The sequence below is a fragment of the Enoplosus armatus genome, chromosome 1 (genome assembly GCF_043641665.1).
Source record: "Enoplosus armatus isolate fEnoArm2 chromosome 1, fEnoArm2.hap1, whole genome shotgun sequence".
NCBI lineage: Eukaryota > Metazoa > Chordata > Actinopteri > Centrarchiformes > Enoplosidae > Enoplosus > Enoplosus armatus.
The window spans coordinates 13,444,293-13,466,477 of record NC_092180.1 but is presented as its reverse complement, the minus strand read 5'-3'; the positions used below and the strand labels follow the sequence as shown (position 1 = coordinate 13,466,477).

Genomic DNA, 22,185 nt, shown 5'->3' with positions numbered 1-22,185 from the left:
TTAGGCCCACCTGAGGTCTCCCAACAGTAACATCACTATCATACTGGCTATGGAACTAAAGGAGAGGCAAAAGACACATATTTATACAAGTTTATTTAATGTAGTAGCAGTGTTATACACATTGACAAAATCATATTTTATATATGCTATTAAATGTAGACAAAAATGTCAAGATACCGGCAGTAAACACTGAATGGGAGTATCAACACTCAAAATGCTGGTGTCATCAGGTGTTTACTTTTTAGAGACATGTCAGGTGACACCTCTATATATACAGTCTATGGGGGACACACATTTAGTGACATGTGCTCATAGAATTTTTATTTGAGGTATTACATCCAAGCTAGCTTTTAATGAATGCAAGCAGGCCATCCATAGAATCCATAGTGTAAATCAGGAAATGTGCAATCCACATGGTATGCGCTCAGTGTCTTTCATGGCCTGAGACAACTGTGCCCAAGTTAAGCAAGCTGAAAACCTTATTATCACTTTCTTGGGCTTCATAGATTATTGCTCTGTGTTTGTGCGTGTATGTGGGATGGATGATCTGTCTCTTTTCTTTTGTTGCTGTTTGTACTTGTATTTTATTTATTCTATTCTTCTGTATGTTATTGTTGCTGTATTAAATGTAAATCACACTGCGTTTACCTGTGATGAAATGTGCTATATTGATACACAGCAGACATTTTGACTTGTCATAGCAGCAGAGACACAGGTGTAACTAATCAAATTAAAGATGGCTCTGTTCTATTTAAGAGCCCAGTGAGCCAACATGCACAATGCAAGGGCTCTGGAATTGGCAAAACTAAATGCTATGCAGTCGACGTTAATATTATGTATTACACCTGTGCTTTTCCTGCTGTGACATGCCAACACTTCTGCTGGGAAAAAGGTCTCTGAGCTGTCCGTGGCAGCTCCAAGATTAGTCTGTAATGACATCACCACACAGTTTGCCTCCTGCTGTTGTGACTGTTTAAGTTTATACTACTAGACTGGACATCATAAAAAGAACAGGGCGTTATCTGAAGAGTTTTCGTTTTAGGGTAAGCACTTCTTTGCTTAAGTGGGCAGTTCTAATGGAACAAGTATCAATACTTATCTGATCTTAAGTTCCAAAGAGTTAAGTCTTGTTGGTCTATCATGCTAACAGAATGTTCTAACGTTAGGATGTCAACAAGCTAGCTAGCGCATCCAGTGTTTTTTTTTTTTCTGCCAGTCATGAACGATGACTTTAACTGTGCATTACTTATCTCGCCCAAGATGTAAAACGATACTTATTAGATATTATAGCTACCACTACTCGGCACTTAACGCCGGTTACAATGTTATTCTGATCCATTTAATCGGCAATCGTCCACTTTACCAAGCTCAGGGCAGGCGAATCAAACGATCCCAGAGCAACATGATGCAGCGACACACATTGGCGACACTTTGACCAAAAGGCCAATTCATTTTAAGATGGTAAAAGATTACTTTAATTATATAGTTAATTTGACTATGGCCAAGCTAATTTAAACTATATGCATAGGTGAGAAACTGAGTCATGGGAAGTATTCAAAATTGTAGTAAACTCTGGAACGGTTGTCTCAGCTCATATTAATTTGTCTCAGTTTTAAACAAAGTGATCTTCAAATTGTGTACAGATTAAATTAAGTCTAAAAGCTACCCAACACATACGGAATGTACCTGAAACAAGTAAACTTACACGATTGGAGGATAAAACTATGGAAATGTAACAGTCAGATTTAGTGATACTTGCTTGATTAAATGAGAACTTTGGAGAAAAGGTGCTTATTAACTGCACCCTCAGAGTATATTGATTATATTATATTACTGATGCAGTCCAGGATTGGTTCAGCGCTCCACATTACACCCTGCTGTCTAAGTTGTGGCCCCTAGGCGGCGACAGAGAGCCCCATTTCTGTAAAAACAACATCTCACCTTCTTTCTTTAGTCCAAGTGCTGGAGCACGTTTGAGTGACCATGGAGTGCATTTGCTGTCATGTAGTTCAGCGTTAATACGGCGTGAATATTAGAAGAGAGGGACTTTTGCGTGGATACGAGGAGCCACAGTCGAGCCATGGCTGCACGGGAGGAAGGAGAGGTTTTGCACAGTAAAATAAGGCACCACGACGGAGCTGGAAGTGTAAACAGCTCAGAGGGCTTCAGGAACGGCTATGTGAAGAGCTGCGTCACCCCTCTTAAACAGGACCATCAGAGGGGATTTTTGTTTAACGTGTGCAGGTTTTGCAACGAAGACGTTCTTAATTCAAAATTGTTAAAGGTCTCTGCCCTGTACGTCGGCGCGTTTGTAATCTTCGCGGTTTCTTTTCTCATTTCTAGGAGCTTGCAAAGTGACTCGCTTTGGGATTTGCGGACTTTCTTGTCGGGCTTCTCCCAGTCCATCAGTCCTTTATTCAGCATAGGATGTGCTTTCTTCTTTTTAACGTTTTACCTGAGGAGGAAAAAGAAGGAGAGCAGTAAATGTTGGCTCGTGTCACTGCCAGCATCGTGTTACCTCGGGGATTTTTTGGTTTTGCGGTTTTTGCAATGGGGAGAGGACCAACACCAGATGCAAATGGTGGGCAGGTTGTTATTCGTGTTGGGATGTGTGGGTCTGCTCACACTGATCCCCACTCTGAAACTCAAACACAGTGTTCTTATACTGGTTTTTGCCAGCGTTGTGTGGCTTGTCTCTTTCACAAGTTTGAGCGGTCTGCCTGCACTGCTCAGACCGCTCTTCGCCTGCTTTGCGGGGGTTTCTGGCTCCCTGTTGGGGCTCTGCTTTGACCGTTACTACCCGTCGAGGGAAGCACCGAGTGGGATTTCCACGGCGGAGGAAAAGGTCCCTGTGATCAGACCTAGGAGAAGGTCTAGTTGTGTTTCACTGGGGGAAACGTCGACCAGCTATTATGGCAGTTGTAAAATGCCTCGCAGACCTTCGTTGCCCTGTATATCCAGAGAACAGGTAGGTCTTCCCCTGCAGGACCACGTCTGTTGTTAGAGTTCAAAAGTAGGCCCACTGATCATGTGCACCAGAAGAGGAAAACACCCAATCTTATGACATGAAAAAGCAAATCAAACTACTGACCTGCATAAAAACATTCCCTCAGAACAAAATCAGTTAATCTGTTTCACCAAATTATCAGCCCAACATTAATTATAGATATTCAATAAGTAAATTACTTGTAGTTAAGGAACACATTTCTGGTAAAAGAGAACATTGTTGTGTGAATGATTTAACAAGGTTATTACAGACTATTCCAGGCTGCAGGCAATCTAACATGTTTTGCAGTGTTATTATACAGCAAGGGCTTTGTCCAAATTTACTCTTAAAATTAAAATTTTAGCATTTCAGCCAATTATTACAAAAGTGTTTCATAGCCTATAAATACTTTTTTAAAATTTCAATATCAGCACTCAACATACCATGTTGTGTGCAATCTGTCTGCCCACAGCACTTCTTGCCATCAGGACATCAGTAATGTTTATCTACATTGTGTTGGGAATATATTAATTTAAAATTTTACATACTAGATAATCAATGAAATATGAGTGTCCATCTACATCATTCTGCTAGAATAACAACACAACCAGCAGCATAGCAAGTGATGTGGCCTACGGTCCCATCTGACTGTAGCAGTCAACAAAACAAGATGATGGTGCGCACACGCAGGGATTATTCAGTGTCTACAGTCCACATTCAGCGTGTGCTTCTTTTCCTTTTTGTTTACTTGTATACGCAAGCCCATACAAGCTTTACAAAGCCAGCCTGTGCACATACAGTAGCTAACAGGCCCATTGCAAAGTGATGCTCCTTTCTACTTTGCATCAGTTTTGTAAACCAATACACCTATATCGAGTGATATCCATACAAAATGAAGACTATCATGTTGCACACAACATGTGGGCAAAAAAGCTGATGCAAGCTGTTGCCGTAATATATATGTAGACAAATGGCAACATTATTGTGTATATAGTATTTTAGTAGTGGATTTAAAAACAATGTTCTTTAGTGGATGCCAAGACATCAGCTCACATGCATTGTTTTTGTGTCCTTCGAGCTTTGTTAGAAATGATAAGCGAACTAAAAATGTATATCCAGTTTGTCTCAGTTGTGCTATTTCCAGCAGTTGTTTTTCCACTTCATTGTGTTTTGGGCTATTAGCAGATTAGCAGTCACATTGAGTTAGGCCTTAAACAATGCATGAAAACTAAAACAGAAAAACAGGTTAGATCATTCCAGACCTTGTGTGAATATGACCACAGACTTTAAGTTTGAGATTACTACATCCTTTCATCTTTTGCTTTATTCTGTGAGATACAGAAACATAAGAATGCACTTTATGAAAATTAGCGAGAAGTAAACCATGATATATGGAGGCTGTAATATCTAGTAAAGTTGTAAAGGAGGCCTCAACATTTGCCAAGCTTTTCATTTGGAAGAGAAAGACATTGACTTGAACCCAAGATGAGGTGTTTTTAAAACCACAGACTTAAAATATGTTGCCCCGACTTTATTTGCAGAAAATCTGTGATTTACTAAGATTATTGTATATTAGTACAGTCCCAAATAAGAGCATTCCCATTTGACTCTGTAGACATCCATTGTAGTTAGTTACTTGACTTGCAACCTCAAACGTACTTCAGTGTTGACATGTTCAGGGACTGGGCTTCAAAACTATTGACAAATGTCTTGAGTACAACTGAACTGCTCCCCCTTTATGTGCCACAGTTAGTTTTTCAGGTACACTAAAAGCACTGCACCTTACCATTTTCAGTTGGAAAGTTGAAACAGGACATTGGTTTTGTTCTTAATTACACAAACCATGTATTTTTTGAATTGGTAATCATTTCTTTCATTGTTTGTTTCGGTTGCCCTGTTATTTGCCTCCCCACATCCCCAAACAGATATCATTAAACCTCTTTTATACAGTGTAAAATTTCATAAATGTAAATTGTAGAAAATGTGTAATGAGAACAACAAAAGGTTGTGCAAAAGTGGTGGATAAGATGTTTCTTCTTGTGTATAGTCATGCCATTTTATCAGCTAAATATGTAACGTACATCGAAATCCATATTGAGTAAAAAGATAACAAAAATGACAGGCATGTATTATCGCCAGCGTCATCGTCACACTGTCCTTAAAAACATATTTGGGAGCCTCTCTGCCAGTAAATATTTATGTCAAATACAAGTTTTTCTTAGTAAGTAAAAGAGACAAAGAGACTAAATACACTCCATAATACACCTGTTTTTGTGGATTTCATCTGTATCTGTAGGTGTCAGCCCTATGATATGATGCATCTTACTGGCAACCTGTCTGGGCTGTTGTGCCCACTGCATGCTGGGATAGATCTTATTCACTGGGGTGGTGTGATGGCCTACAGTATTAGCTGTGTAGCCCATAATGTAGGGAAGATAGGGTAGATGTTCCCGTATCTTAAAAAAAGTTGTTTTCATTTTACTCAAGCTTTTGGAAATGTTTTCAAATTTTAGCTACTGATGGCACCAAGCCTTTCTTTTCCTGGGTTTGATAATAAGGAAATACAGTTGGTGAAGAAGAACTGTAAACAGAGCATAAGAAATAATATTTTGTAATATAACTTCTCTATTTATTATTGAGCGATTTTATAAAAAAGAACCTAACAGTTTATGTGTCAGAGGCAGGCAAAAAGAGGCACAAAGGAAGACTTTGAAAGGAGTCACTTAGGGTACACTGGTGATGTCACACGTGTTCTTCGTCTTCACACATTTTACGCACAAAACAAAACAGTCAACCCTCCCTTTCTGCTGTCTGAGAGGGTCAGTGGTTTTCTGCCTTTCAGTTGCAAAGAGGGGGCTTGTTTTTTGTTAGCAGCAACACGTGGTTTTATATACTGCAGGTTCATCATCACCATGGAAAATGATTGTATATAATGATTGTGTGAGTTTTGGCATCACGTAGATGAAAGTGAGGTGTTGTTGTGAGGACGCAATGTGTGAACTAAGTCTTGAAACAAGTTAACCTAGATATTAAAAAATGCTGCCATCAAAACAATTTAAACAAAACTTGAAATCATTGTCACAATTGTCAGATCATCCTCAGCCTGCTACACCACGGTTATGGAAAATACAATTTTTTTATTAACTGTCACGTGCTTGTTAAAATCGTGTAACAGGACACCCCAAACAAAGACCCTGTCAACAGGTTAACCAACAGTTAACCAACATCCTTAATTTGTGTGGATTATAGATGAGGAAAGGCCAATTGACACTTTACATCGTGAAGTTCTTTGCCTCCACTACATCTATTAATGTTATTTATTATGACACTTGTGTTTTAACACTCATGAATATTCAAACTGAAAGTGCTGCTTTGGACAAAGTGCCCCATGGCTTGAGAGACACCAGGGCGAGAGTTGTGCGACCACACACCGAGCTTGTATACGCGGCATTTAAAATATTTAGCTTGTTTTTGTTTGTTAGGCTTGTCATTTGTCATACACACGGGGGAATTATAGAGCTGCAATAGACCACGTCAGAAGCTGTAATACCGGAGCGATACTTGCACCTAAAACTACAAAAATGTCAGAAAATAGTTTGTAGACATGGGTATGAATATTTTTTCTTAAACATTCAAGGTTTCAGATGTTTTGCCACAACCACTTCTTCACACACCAGAAGTAATTGTTGACAGAACCTTGAGCCACCTAAAGGTAGTATTTGGTAGTACACCAAACACCAGTTAATTAACAGTTGTTAATTGTGTATTACTGTGTAGACAAAGACATAGAATATAACAAAGCCTAGCATCACCATCAGATCAGCATCTCTTATGTTTGGACAGATAATACTGCGATTGTTTTTGTTAAAGGTAAATACTGAGGAGTTTTTGGCCTCTCGTGGTGCTGTAGAGCAACGCTTTGATGAGACGGTTTTTATATTGTACTGCACATGCATGCCAAATGTATTTATCGGTTAGGCTAATGAGGCTAATTTAGCTCCTACTTTTAATGCTTTTTGGACACTGTAGTTATTTCAAGTTAGTTAAAAATTATGTTTACCTTCAGACTTTTTAATGGCAAATCCAATGGATTCATACAATTCTACATATTAACAGTTCTTGGTAATGTGTCCTAAAGGGCAGCTATGTGCCAATAAATTAGCAGAATGAGGGCGCAAGCAGAAATGTCAAAACATTAAAAAATGGCATTGTAGATATTTTATTAGGTAGTAAATGCATCAAAATATGTGTTAAGACATTCATAATGTGTAGTACATTTGAGTGAGAAATGCCGAATGTAAGTACCTGTAAATTGCCATAGACCACAAGCTTTTCAAGAGTTTAATTTTGAAAGGCTGAGTTTACAAACGAGCGCTCCATGTTGCAACAAATAGACACACACACTGCACAGCTTCACTGATCACATACAGAGTTGGAACACCTTATTCAAATGCAGCTTTGTGATGGCACAAATTTCACCAGATACTAGTCTGTATACAGGTTCAACACATTGATGCCAGTCTCTTATGTCATTCTTTTAACACCAAGATGATATAAGTGTGACATTGTTAGAAACGCACATACCAGTCAAGCAAATATTACCAACTACTCTTAAGTTTTTGTTGTTGTTATTTTTTTAAATACTCTTTTATGTTGTTGTTAGGACAAGCTTCTAAAATTATTTTTAACTGTTGCGAGGTCTAGCAGTGTTTCATGAAATAATGTTTGCATCATTTTGACACCATGGTCACCATGCAACTTGTCAACATCAACTTTGATGAAAACTTTGTTGTTTGCCTATGCAAGCAAAAAAAAAAAGACATTAATTTTCATGTCATGTTGTGGTCACATTATGAGTCAAAAGATTGCTTTATTTTTATTAAAGATCAACTTCTCAGTTTTCTTTGCACGTACACAGTGTTGTGTTAGTGTACGGAGACAGTCTCTGTAGCTGAGCACATCCTTTTTATTGTAGCTGCGATCCTTAAATGTGCCAGACTGACACAGAAGGAAAACCCTTCATGGTTGCTGCCAATAGTCTTCACTATTATACACAATGTATGGGAACAGTGTTGAGCCTGCTCATATAGAAGTCATGAAACGGGACAAAGGTTTCTGTCTCTGTAAACGTGCCAACACGACCAAACTTACACATGAAAACAGAAAATCTAGTACAACACAACCTTTTCTGCAGTGTTGGAGGTAGAATTGTCTCATTTAGCCTGTTACAGTTTCACTTCATGTTAATTTTTGCTCTGATAATTCTTAGTCTCAGATTTGTGTTTTGCCAATGTAACTCAAAACCTCTTGCACAACCAAAGCTTTATGGATTGACTGCAAGTGCCAGGGGTCAGGCTCACTGAATCCTAGATTTATTGCATTAACCGTGTCGCTCTCTTGTGTTAAATTCTTCTTTAATCGGATATCTAAATAAGTCAGTGAATCGTGTATTTGTGACATGGTGAAGGAGCTGTGTAAAACTTTGTATTTGCTCATTTTACTGAGATCACTTTGCTGTTTGAAACTGTCCAATAGACACAAGGGTCACAAACTGAGACCCAGATTTTGGTTAACACTGTTTGCGAGTGAGAAATATATTTACAAATTGTCTGCTGCATATTTGGGTGTGAGTCTTTGGAATCATTTATTTGAAAATACTGTTTTCCAAAACAATGATTTTATCCCCCAACCTGAATGGCAGCATGTTCTCCCCCAATATGATGTCAGCATGTGTCTTTGAGACCCTGTTAGTTTTTTGAGATGAAGAGAATAAAGTGGACATAATATTTTTTAAGTAGGATTATTGTATTTGGGCTTTCATGGCAGAAATCTAAAAGCTCTACTTCCCGAGTAAGACCTTAGAGGCAGTTCTGGCGGTGCAATGTTGAATTCAGGGAGAAGGCCCTCTTTTTGTGTGGTTACCACTCCACAGGGGGCAGGCAGGGGTAAATAATACACTTAACTAACCCCCCATTCAGACAAGAACAGAGAAGCAGACTGCAGAGAGAAAGGTTGGAAGGGAGAGCAGTGAAAACGCAGAGCAGCTCTCCGCTGTCACGTTCGCTTGCTGTAAAGCCATGTGGAATGATATAACATTGACGTCACAACCCAGTGACGTACCACAGGGTGATTGCAAAGAAGAAAAAAATGCCAAGTCTTATTAATCGCCATGTAGAATATAGTGTCTGCCTCCAGCAGTGATGAGAAAGGGAGAAATTGTTCGTCGTCAGACGGTGTGCAGCAGAAAGAGTCTTTAGATGGAAAAGTTGCCACGGAGAATTGTATTTCAGACCACTTAGCTTATTCATCCAGAGAACCAGACAAAGCTGTAGGCTTTTCAAGTTTTTATTCATTCATTCAGTTATATTTTCCTAATTTATAATTTGATATTTTTTGCTGGCTTGTATACAGCATTTTAACTGAAACCATCAGCACAGTGTATCGAACTAGTTGTGTAATGTTCACTTTGATTGAACAAATCCTCCCTCATCAGTATTATTTTAGTACAGAGAGAAACTAATTGGTGTAAAATCTAATAGATTTGTGGTTTAGAAAAATAGGCTTGTATATGTTAAAGGACTAGCACTTAAATCAGTTTCAGCCTAAATGTAAAAGTATATAATAATATAGTTTTTTGTCAGTGGTCTAATGAGATAAAATCATGGCCAAATTAAATTGTGCCTTATGTTCTGTTTATACTGTTTACGTCCTCAGCCTTATCGCCTCAGCCTCATCTGTATCGTCTGTGGAGATGAAAGCCTCCGTGTGTTTAGTGAAACTGTTAGCTCCTTTGCCTTTGGTTCACAATCATCAAAACTGAACCACTGTCTGAACAATGTGTGTTCAGTTCACGAGTTGTGTGTGTGTGTGTGTGTGTGTGTGTGCTGAAACAAGCATTCAGTTTTATTTTCCAGTATACAGTAAATCCTCCACAAGCTGGTCACAGCATCCAGCTTGCTTTAAACTATTTAATGTATACAGGATAATCAAATTAAACCTTATTGAGCATGCTGTGCCACTCTGGACCTCTTACATACATCAGGGTGTGTCATGAACACTACAATCTAATTTTGCATTGTTGCTCATATTCTTTGTTGGTTATTTTTTTAGTTTGTTCATTTTATACATTTTTATAGAAGTTGGAATAGACTGTAGCTTCCAAGGGTTGTGCTGACAGAGAAACAGTGCATTGCCTTAGAATAAAGTTATCTGCAGTTAAAAGTTATGTGTGTGTTTTAAGGAAACTTTAATCTTGATATTATCAATGTGGTGAACAATTTCTCTCAGTCCATGTGAAGGTAAAAGAGCTTGAAAGTATTAAGTCTTATGTGGCATCTGCAGTTTCATTTATCATACAGGTTTTTGATTTTGTTGGACCTCAATAATTTTTGGATTCTAAATTAAAATGGAAATATTCTATATCTTTAGTGAAAGTGTTGTTAATGTGGCTGTGAGCTGTTGTTTAACTGAAAGGGAATGACGTGTGAAGTTAACCTCCATGTTTAGGAGCTTGTGTAACAGTTGCGACATCAAGAGCAAGATGTCCTAATTCATTGCTTAGCAACTCCTCATCGATGCCACAGGTAGCTTTGATAGTAGGTAAACATTTTATGAATGCCAAATCAGGAGCTGAATCAGCATTTATGAATGTTGCCCATATGTGTAATGGAGCTTTTTCTAATCCGTATTTGAAATGTACATAATCATTATTTTGGCAGTTGTACTGATTAGAATTAGTCTTGCTTTTATTGGATCCGGATGGACAGCTTCTGTGAATTATATCCCACTTTCTTTAATGTCTGAACTAGTTTGCATAGCTGCTTTAAATGTTTCATCGGCAGCAGCAGGACCGGTAGAAAGGGTTAAGTTGAGCGAGGTACTGTGTGTTTGGCTGACTGCAGAGTGAAACAGGATGCAGCGACTGCATTGTCAGCCTGCTGGTGTGAGTGCAAACAGATGAGGAAATGCTGGAGCGGGTACTCCAAAACTCGGGTTACCCTGGAAACGGTTTGCGTCATGATCACCAGCAATTAGCTTGCAGCTCTTTAGTTTTCATGATAGGTCTACCAGAGCTTAGCCTAATGACTCTGGTGTCTGAAGAGACACCATCAAAAGAGTGCCCACAAGATATTCATAGATGGATTTATTTTGCTTCTTCTTTTAACATCTTGTTCATGAAATAGTCCATAAATTACTATTATTCGAGGACATAGTTAGGGTTATGGTTTTTTGATACTCTGTTTTGAGCCTATAAAGAGCTGTGCAGCGTGTCCCCTCTTTCTTATTTTTCTCTAATGAACCTTGATGTGATGTCCTGACCTCGTCTATCTGCTTGTATTATTATCTGTACAAAGCTTATTCGTGGCTGAGTTTGTGTATTGTTGAGGCCCAGAATGTTGGACCGGAGAGGGGGATGCCGAGCCACTGCCGTCAACTAAGTTTGGGCTAATTAGACTGTTGTATCAGCCTTCCATACTTTGCCTGTTTCCTCAACATGAAAAAAAATGGCACATGTGAAATGGCTAGATAAGATAAGTAATGACAAAACTGTTCCGAGAGCTGCTGGCTCTATTTGCAACACAATCAAGCTTTTTAGTTTGGAGATTTTCTTGCACAGCTCGTCTCAAATGATTTTGATTACACCACAAGGTTCCCAACAATGCAAACATCTCAGGTGGCTGAGCTTTTAAGTTCAGGATGAGGTTGTTGAACCTTGCATGTGTTGACTGTTTGTTCAGTCCAGTGAGTAGAGAGAGAGAGAGCGTGGTTAGGTTCGGTCGAGGGGCGGTATTGTTAAATTAGAGTGCTATGACATAGATGGTGTGCGCCCATGCTTAAATTGTTGCTGTGGGAATTTAAGCAAGGAGAAATAGAGGTGAGGGATGTAGTAAATGCAAGTTTTATTTAAATGACTACCTACCATAGGTTTTACTGACTGCTAATAGTCTCCAGACGACTTTATGGACATAACATCATCTTTTCCTTCAATATTTAGCTTCACGTCATAATTTGAATTGATGGTCCAACAAGAGTGATTTATATTTTAGTTGCCCTGAAAATGCTTACAATTATCATTTTTGCATTGCATTCTCATCGAAACATTACACAGCTATCTCACCCAAATTTTGCTCACTTTCTCCCTCCACTTTTCTCCCCCTCGTTTTATTCTCTCTATCTCTCTTTCTCATTCTCTCTGAATTTCTTTCTGTCTCTCTCTGTGCGCCTCTTTTGAAAACGGTGTCAGCACTGCTGCTTTTACACCAAAAGGCTGTTGCTAGGTGACGGTTGACGTCAGCCGCAGCTACAGAGGAGGGCTTGTGTGTGTTTAGCAGCTGAGGGCAGATCCCACTGAAAAGGGCAAAACTGAGAAGCACTATTAGTCACTGCAATGAAAACCCTAACTTCAACCAACAGGATCGCCATTTCCAATAACTGTGCACAATTTATTCTGAGTGACTTATGGTAAAAGTAAATCTTTCAAAGTGGAATGATGAGATTTAGGCAATTTTTTTTGGGAGAAACTGCTCCCGGCCAATCCCCACCCCCTTTTCTTCACTTTTTCTTTAGTCTGTCGCTGTCTCCTTTTCTTTCTCACTTTAACCCCCGTCCGCCCCTCCCCCAGCACACAAGCACACACACACACACACACACAGGCTCAAATGCCAGACCCCCCCTCCCCTTCCCCTCACATAATATAAGTTAGATTTTGTAGATAGATTTCGTGTCTGACGAAAGTCTCTGAGCTTCAGTGTGATATCTCCCTCATCCGGTCAAGGTTGCTCTTGATCTGCTCGCCATTGTTCAGTGTAATCAATTCCCAGGGACCTGTATCATCCTCTCCCTCCCCACCACAACAATCCCCCTCTCCCCCCAACCCCCCCTGCCTTTCTCTCTCCTGTGACAGCACACGAAATTTGACCTGTTAGAGAGGACCAAGCAAAAAGCTTATCTCCATTTCAGGTTAAAATAATGGAGCACTTCCTCAGTTTACAACTCATGAACAGTTATTTGTCACTTTGCAAGAATTTTGTACATTTCTGTCGCAGTGTGATACTTGTTTTGTCTGCGTAAAAGCTACAATACTGAACCAAAATAATTTGCTTGTGCTTGCTTGGCACACAAGAGACAGTATCCTTGTTTTTTACGTGAGAAAAGTTAGAGAGTGATGACGCAGTAATTCACCAGCCTATACACAGTAGAAGACAAGAAGTCATGTCTGCTGCATCTGTGCTCTGAAGACTGTGTGCTGCTGGAGATAAACCAGCACCAGCAGAGACCGGGGATCTATGGGCATAGATAGGTGTTTGCAGCAGTCATATGGAGCTCACTGATGGCAGAGTGAGTGAGTGGAGAGCACAGGGTTTTAATCGCACACCCCCTCTGCAGCTTATGCACACTGTGCTGTTCAGATACAGGTCAGAGCTGTGGCCCGCCCCAAACTGTTATTGCTCCCTGTGAAGGCCTTGACATGATGTGCTCATAAGATTGTTTTAAGAGTAATATTCAGGGATCAAGGCCTGATGAGTAGTGGTTTAGTGACCAAAGAGGCTTTCCTTCAAGCAGAAGACCAGTTCACAAGACTGAAACTGTTGGACGTGTCGTTTAGCAGGACACTGAATCCAGCTTCATGGGCACACCTGACGCTGTGAAGTGAAGCAAGCCAAAGATTTACTATATTGATGTGTTTATACACTATAAAAGCTTTGTCTATTTAAAGTTGTCTCTTATACTGATACATTCTCCATTGCATTGGGTTGCCTGCTGCAGTGGGGCCCTCCTTTGTCCTTATCTGTCCCGACCCTGTATCAAAGGATCAACTGGATCAACGGTGGACTTGATGCCACGTATCAACAGCAGGCACCCTGGCCTGGCACCATAGACACGGGGCATTAGGCACCGGGTGCTCGGCTGCATACACCAGTAGTTGGCCGAGGGTAGGCATGGATTAAAGATGCAGTATTTGCGTCATAAGGTGAACTCTACTGGGCATAGTGTTCATATAGAAAGTTTTGTGTTACTGTTGCTAAGTGACTAAAAAATGCAGACACATCAGGTTGGCTGTTTGCATAAGTAGCAAAAACACAGGCTTAAATCAAATTGGGAACAAAAAGAGACGCAAAATACTTTCGTCAGTTTTCTAGGCTAACTGTTATGTACAGCAGTTGTTGCCTTTCTCCTTTCCTGTAAGTCTTTTTCAGTGGCAACTGCTACAAACCACGCATTGACAAGAGGTTCAGAACAGTGATGTTATTGTTCACAAAATGAGACTCTACACATTTACTAAAGGCTAACTAAAGCACCATCATTATAGTCAATATTAAGGTCATTTATCACATTTTTTCATCCATGTTTGGGTACAAAATACAGCAAAATTATGCAATTATAGTTATATTGCACACGTATTTGAAATTAAAGAAAAGTGCAACATTGTCCTTGATATACTTTAACATAAAACTTAACACAAATGTGCTCATCTTGTAATCACAATACATTTTTCTTCACTTGGCCTCACTGAGCTGAAAGAATATCGATGCATATGAGTAAAGTTGGACTCGTGCAACAAATAAAAACTAATTTATCCTCACATTGATAATGTAGTTACTACTTGCAGTTGCAGCTTTCCACTAGAGTGAAAATGCTCTTGCCTCCTGACACTGCCACATTCGGGAACAGAGACCAATTAATCACAGTATGCTTCAAAGAGACACTCATAATCGTCATACGTTTCACCTCTTAACAAGAAGAGCAATCTGATGTACCAGATTTGACATGGGGTAAAGCATCAATGTGGTAACTAATCACCTTTAATTGCTTGTCGAACCAAAGATTGCCAAACCTAAAAAACTAACTGTGCAAAGGCTAAAAGTATCATAGAGGTAGTCTGTTGAGCTATGTATACAGTGCAGATCATTAATCATGTTTTGGACACATTAATAGGCTGTCCAAGCAGATAATGCTGTAAAGTTAACTGTTAGCATGTCATGGAGCAATAGGGCTGTGAGAGAAGCAAACTAAAGGTCACATTCAGGAGGACATTCAGGCAACGCTACACTCCAAAGCAAACCTCAAAGTAACAACTGCAGTGAAATGTTTTGTGGGTGTCCCGATATTATATGTAATGATACTTTAGATACTGTCACAGTTCACATTTCTGAGAAAATAGAATTAAAAAGGCATTTTAAAAATAGAATTTAAAAGGGATTATGTAGATTGTTATTTCACAAAGCGGATTGAGTTGTCTGAGGCAAAAAATAGTGTAGAATATATTGTGTGATGTCAAATGGATGCCACATGTGTCTTGAGGATCATTTCTGTCTTTAATCTAAACAAATACTTTTTCTAGCTCTCCCTTATTCTTCCCCTTAGCAATCACTAGTTTGCACTATTGTTGATATTCTTTTAGAAGTCTTGCCCTTTTTAAATGTTTATTTACTTTATTTATGAACAGGAGTGCTCTTTTTCAGCAATGCCACAACATCTTAATACCTAGAAATGTAAAGTTCCGCCAAAAAGATTGTATACTACACAAATCTTGGTGAACTGGGTACATGTAGGCCTCACCTTTGCTCTCCTTAACTCTGTTTAGTAAACCTACCTCAGGTTTGTTTGTGTGACTCTGACTCATCTGACAGCCAGTGCTCCAGTATTTATGCCATGTGGCATCTGTCTCAGGTGATGTAGGCAGAGCTTGCCGAGCTCTACGTTTATACTTACATATGTAAAATGCTGATCTCTGGTGGTTTCGGCATTATGTTCTGACCCGCTCTCTGTCAGCACGGCCTGCTGAGTCTGCTCGTTCCTGAGATGGGATATTGAGGGGAAAGTAACTGAAGACCCCAGACACTCTGAAAGCCACCTTTCCTGTCTGGTGACACTGTGTTTAAACTGTAAACTACATGATGCACAGAAGGAAGTGTAGATTTGTCACTTAAAAAAGATAACAAATATATGAGTCTGTCGCAACTGCAGTTCTTTTTTTGTTTTTGTTTGGGCAGTGTTGGCTTAGGGATTTATGCGTGTTGAATGCATCAATAACAGAAGATAAGTATCTACAAAAAATAGATATCCTGTGTTCAGTTGTTGAAATAGGACTCATGTGACTGCTGCATCCTGTGATGAAGGTCACTCCTAAATAGCCCAGAATTGGCAGAAATATCTATTATATTTAGATTCAAATATTGTTGATTGGATCATTTTTAAAGGCAGGTTTTAAAGTATTGTTTTTGCTGCTGAATGTCATTGATTGTGGTTATAACATATTAATGTGCATCTATTTTCCCTGATCGTATGTCATAAAGAATGTTGTACAGACTTACAGCATAATTTCATGAAATTTACTTCTTGCCCTGGACACATGTTTTGTTCAGTCTTTCTGGAACTTAACTGGTCGTCTTTACTTTTCTCCTTTGATTCATGAAACTTGTAGCGTCACACTCTTACTCTCTCTCTTTCTCCCTTTTCTGTGTTGCTCCAACAGCAGGTTCTCCATGTTTGTCTCTGAGAGCATACTGACCTCATGGCAGGATGACAGTCTCACTTCATTATGTGTGTGCTAAACACCAGGGACTCCACAATGTGAAATACTGAAACACCCCACCCCTGTACCAAGCCAGGGTGGATTATTCTCATGAAACATCAATTTATGGCTCTTGGACGTTGAAACAAAATACTGGCCTTTTCAAAGTTGTAGCATTTAGTCCCTGACCTGTTATAATACTGCAGAACATCAGCAGGGTTGCTGTAAAAGTATGCCCACACATTGTAGTAGAAAGCGCTCAGTTGTCCATTGTCTGGCCATACCAAGGGAAGTGGATTGTTGCACACTTGTGGGTTATTGCCTCACACTGAAGAAGGGCGTTCTAGCCCGAAACATCTGTGCCGAATAAAATGACAGAAGTGTACGGTCTTGAATATTTTATCATTCAGAAATGTCCAGAATATCCAAACAAACATGCCATTAAAATGTAGACCCAATGTTTTCTAAACACAGACCTTTGCATTTGCAAGTTGCATTCTTGGATTTGTGGCCACTAGAGGGCCGAAGAACTCCAAAACCAGCGTACAGACACACAGCTTTGATGTATTATGGCCTTATAAAGTTGTATTGGTAAATATGTTAGAAAACATTTGCCTACATACACATCCAACAGACACAGAGTAATATTTTTAGCTCATGTTTATGGCCTTCTGATGAATTTAAGTTCAATATTCACTGTTTTGGTCTCCACCAACTCTTTAATTGCTACATATTTTGCTTTCTTCATCAGCTGTATAGCTATTCGCTAACTTTGTCTGTCTGTCGTTATCAGGTAGTGTACAGTTGTTTCAGTCAGAGCTTTTTGACTGAAAATGGCCTCCTGCTGCTGCTACAGTTGGGGTTTGATGAGACAGTGAACTGTACAGACTGAACCATACAGTAAATAGATGACTGTAAAACCAAAATATTGACCTAAAATAGGCTAAAAGGCTCCATAGAGCTGCAGAGTTTAGTAATAATTCTCTCTGGGTTTATGTGTGTGAGTTTCTTGGCGTGTGCAGCTTTAAATGTTTTCAATTTATATTTACAGCTACTTAATTTATCTTATCACTTATCAAAGTTTCTGCAGGCTATCACTCCTTTTAAAAATATATCCAGCTAGAATCGCCTGACAAAAAACCTGGTGGCTGTGAGGCATTTTGAAAGGTACATGTAGGAACCCCGTATGATACTGACCTTTACCTCTGTGATCCAACCCAGGCCTTCACACCACGATCAGGAGAGTAGGAAAGGACAGGCTGCAACATGCCCTTTGTTGCTATGGAGCACACAAACAGACTCACTGTGAATTTGCGTAGAAGAGTGTATTGAATTTGGTTTAATGACTCTCATACTGTATAACCATCAGTTATTTAAGTCTCTTCTCAAATTACTTTAACAACAACTAGACTGACAGATGTTGAGGTGCTTCAGAGTGGCCAAGTCCGTATTGATTTTGATCCTTAACTTGACAAGTGTACAATTGTAAGCTTCTTACAGATTTTTTTTATTTGACCCCCTGTCACCTCAGCTTTAATGGCAGCTTTGTGAATGTGATACCTAAAGTAGAAATGAGAAGCTGCCTACAAGCAAGCGTTGGCTTGTAAATGATTTACTTAACACTCAATTTATGTTGTGGTGTCTTTTCTCATTGTTCTTTGTGTCTGTCTCACTCTCTCTACTTCCCTGTTAACTCCTCCTCCCACTGCTCGGCTCTGATGGATGGCGTTTGTGTTCACATGCTTGTTATTGGCCAGAGCTCCAGGGCTCAGGCGTTAGGTTGTGTTTATGAGAGGAGCCTGCACTGATTCCATGATAAAACCAGATGTTCCCTTACAAGGCTTCGAGCCTCCCTCATCTAGCTCTCATGTCCATATCAGGTATAACCTTCCTGTTGTACTCAGGCCTCCCAGCCTCCAAACTATAGCTTGGTGTTGAGCTCACCAGTGGTCAAAGAAAGTTGCGTGTGAAGAACATACATGTTTGTACTTTGATAGAAAGAAAAAGTCTCTCCAAACAGCTAGAATATGCTGGGAATGTGGACTATATAAAATGCAAAATATTCTAAGCATGAAAAGCTGAGCTTATTATTAATAACAACATTGTTTCTTTGACATAATGTGGTCTTTTAATTCACATTGATATTAAAAAAGGAAAGTGTAGCTTATTCTCACATTTGAGAAGTGGGAACCACAGAGTTTTTGGCATTTTTGCTGGATAAATGTTTCTACCAGTCTTTTTCAACGAAGTCTCAGTATAGAAAACATTATATGTAGGCTACTTAAGTGAAATGAAAATTGCCGTCCTATTCATCTAACAGATTGTAGCCTCACTGTTATCAGATCGGCTCCATGTTAACATACTGAAGGCCTATCAGATTCCAAAACACCAGACAGCAGGTGATAGCACTATGATATGATATAGTATTGTGACGTACACACCTGAACTATGCTGTTCGCATTACAAAGTAATCTACCTGGAATGTGCACTTGCACATATTTGATTTGAGAATTGAATGTGTTGCCGTGTGACGTCGTATTGCATTGTTGTAAAAGTTGAGCCAGGTTCAACATTTTCACTGGACTACCCTGTGTGTTTTTGTGCCAGAGTCCAGAGTGGTCTCATTGAAATGAATGGGGAGGTTGCAGGTTTTGATGCAGCGCCATCGTCAGTCTAAACACGGCAGTAGTTTAGCCAGTACTCGAACTCATTGAGTACTATCGGGTTAGTTTCTTTTCCCTACAGCCCTTGTGTGCATTACAATTTTAGTTTCATACCTCTATGGTGAGTGGGTGTAAAGGAAGATTGTAAACAAACATACGTAAACTGTATGGACAAATAAAAAGCCATGCAACCAAAAATGTATATTATACCTCCATGTGTGCAGGATGTAAGGATTCTTGCCTTTGACAGTAAGGCCGTCTGGTCCAGGGCTGCCTGGGCACAGATTCAGCAGAAAACATTGGCACTGAGATTACCTTTGTCCCCTGGCATATATTGAGTCTTTGATAATGCTAACTTTAAACGGCTTGTTGGAAACCAAACTTTGGCCTGATATAGGGAGAAGGAAATGAAGCTGTAAGATAAAGGGAAGCACAACAGAGAGACCAGTCAGAGATCTGGTTACTTATTGTACCTTAATAAATTGCTGCTTACATTTTTTTGATGACATGAAGCCCTCGTCAGGCTCTGATTGTACATTCTGTGCGTCACAAGGTCAACGGTCCTTTTAATAACTACTTGTGTTAACACTGGGTAAACCTGTGATATTTATATGAACCTGCAGATCAGCAAACCAATGTCAGCAGAAAGGACTTTGAGAAGTACTATTCAGAGTATTTACACTTGGGCTCTCTGCCACCACTCTCCAAAGGTCATACATGCCTATATTCTTGCCAATCTCTTGTGATAGTGATGAATTGCTGCGTTCCAGGTCAACAGAAAAAGCTCAGATAAAATGTAACCTGTATACATAGCCTGCACTGCAGACTGCATGCAACTGTTTATACATGATTTACTGAATGGTTTCTAGTAAATGTGGGGCTGAAGTCATGCATGGATTAAATCTCTTTACGCAGAATATGTTTTGTTGTGTAAAATTGTGTTGTAAATGTTGTAAAAAGGGCGATTCTTCTTCTCATTTGACTTGATTTGACATCTGGAGGCCAGTCTGTTTGTAGTTACCAGCCTGAATGAAACAGGTGTCATTTATTGCTTGAATCACTTTTAACAAGCTGAACTCTGTTAATGAAAACACATTTTAAATATTTGTGTGTAGTGTAGACTGTGTGACAAGTCCGACACGAACAGTGAAGACCTACTGTATACTTGCAGTATATCTGACCAGCAACTCAGCTGTTAATATAAGGCCCTCTGTTTTAAACACAATTTCCAAACAAGTCTGTCTTTTATCAGTTCATAAGATTATATTTTTCACATTTTCTAGATTTTTTACTAGATAGCACGCAGTGGAATTAGAAGAAAAGGGAAACATAAAGATGCATGTTGTCAGTCAGATTCAAATACAGCTTCATCTGTTTTTCTTTTTATGGTTTTGTAGGTCTTAAAAACACTGCAAGTGGTGTGCAGGTTTTGTTTTGCCAGCATTGCTAGCTGCCTACTGAGTTGTGGTGTTGAGTACAATCAAAAAGTTACGGGCCGTTTGAGCATGAAACATACCATTGTGGGAAAAAGTTCATCATTGACGTACGAGGGTTGACCTTACTCAGATTGTGGCAGTGGCGTTGACTCACACTTCAACTGGTTGAGTCAATGCTGAGATTTTTGTCTTCTGTTAAGCTACAAATTCCTTGTCAATACACCTTGTCATTCACGTGTTTATCTTCAGTTCTCCTAAATCACAAGCGTGCAATAGCAGACCAGTCACTTTGTTGCTGTTGTAGTGTTTACTTTTAGTCTATGAGAGGGTTAGGTCAGTATCACAATAACTAGACCTAAATTTCTTTATTTTTAAATATGCAACTACTACTATTGCTGTGTAATTCTACTAATGGCATTTTGCACAATCCTCATCCATTTTTTCTTTAAAAGTAAAAAAATAGAAACAAACAGAATGACTTAAAATGAAACATTAAACATTTTCATAGAGTATAGATATACATAATACATCTCGTAACTTTTAATATAGATAATCTTAATGAAAAATGAATGTGTCTATGCAGCATGTTTTTGTATGTTCATGCTGCATAGACGCATGCAGCTTGACATTTTTTCTGCTATTTTTGTGGCTTCTCCTCAATATCAAGCATGACAGACACCAAGCAGCTGCTGCCCCATTTCTTTAGAAAAGGCTCCGTCATGACCTCTTTGGCTTTCCTCCCACTGGTGTACATGTATGAGGCGCTGCACGCTCTGCTGTAATTTTTTTTGGGCACTGTGGCTGATACCATTTCAGTTTTCATTTTTTTATTCTTTATGGTTGGGACGTGTCATCAATCAACAAAGCTGGCAGAGCGCTGTGACTCCTCTGTGGTGGTGTCTGAAAAGTGTGTTTTTACCATCATTTTATATCAATATGGATATTGTAAGCTTTGATGAAATGGCCTTACAAAAGGTTTTTTCTTGGTTGTTTTCTCGTCAGCATCACTATTGCTTAGTTACTTAGAGCATGTTATGTCATGAACTCTGAACTGTCCCTCTAAATCCACCTATGTAACTTTTGCTGAACAGTGGCTGCTGACGCCATGATTGTCAATTATGGAATAATGCTATATGCCACAATGTAGTGTAACAGTTGCACATGTAGAGAAGAGCCATCAAATTAACTAACTGACTCAGCGATGTCCTTTACACAACAATATGGATCTAAACTTTGCTAACATTAGCCACCATAAGGTACTGGTCGTACCAGACCAGATAAGCAGCTATGTATGTGTAGCAGCTAAACCCCTGAGTGTATTGAATTGAGAAAGTGTGTTTTTTGTTGCTTATAATTTGTAAGGTGCTTTATAAGATATTTTGTTCTTTCTGAAGTTACAGGCTCTTGCTTTAACTTATGCAGGTGTGTACTAGCCAGCTCTATGTCATCTGCAACCAGTAAACCTGAATTGATTTTTATGCAGACAGGATTTTTTAAAATGCGGTTGTGATACATTCCTGTTCTGAATGTGCATCTCTAAACTCATTGGTAATAAAAATGCTTTGCTGACAAACATCCAAGTCA

The 22,185-nt window shown here is 39.3% G+C and overlaps 1 protein-coding gene across 2 annotated transcripts in view; it reads left to right on the top strand.

Moving 5' to 3' along the window:
• Positions 1 to 2,009: 2,009 nt before the first annotated feature.
• The window catches only part of pde3b (phosphodiesterase 3B), a 38,926-nt gene continuing 18,750 nt past the window's right edge, over positions 2,010 to 22,185 (top strand). For both annotated transcript variants that reach the window (XM_070917170.1, XM_070917090.1), the window contains exon 1: positions 2,010 to 2,968. In XM_070917170.1, coding sequence (XP_070773271.1) covers positions 2,081 to 2,968 — 888 coding nt within the window. In that variant the 5' untranslated portion in view covers positions 2,010 to 2,080. The remainder of the gene's footprint in view (positions 2,969 to 22,185) is intronic.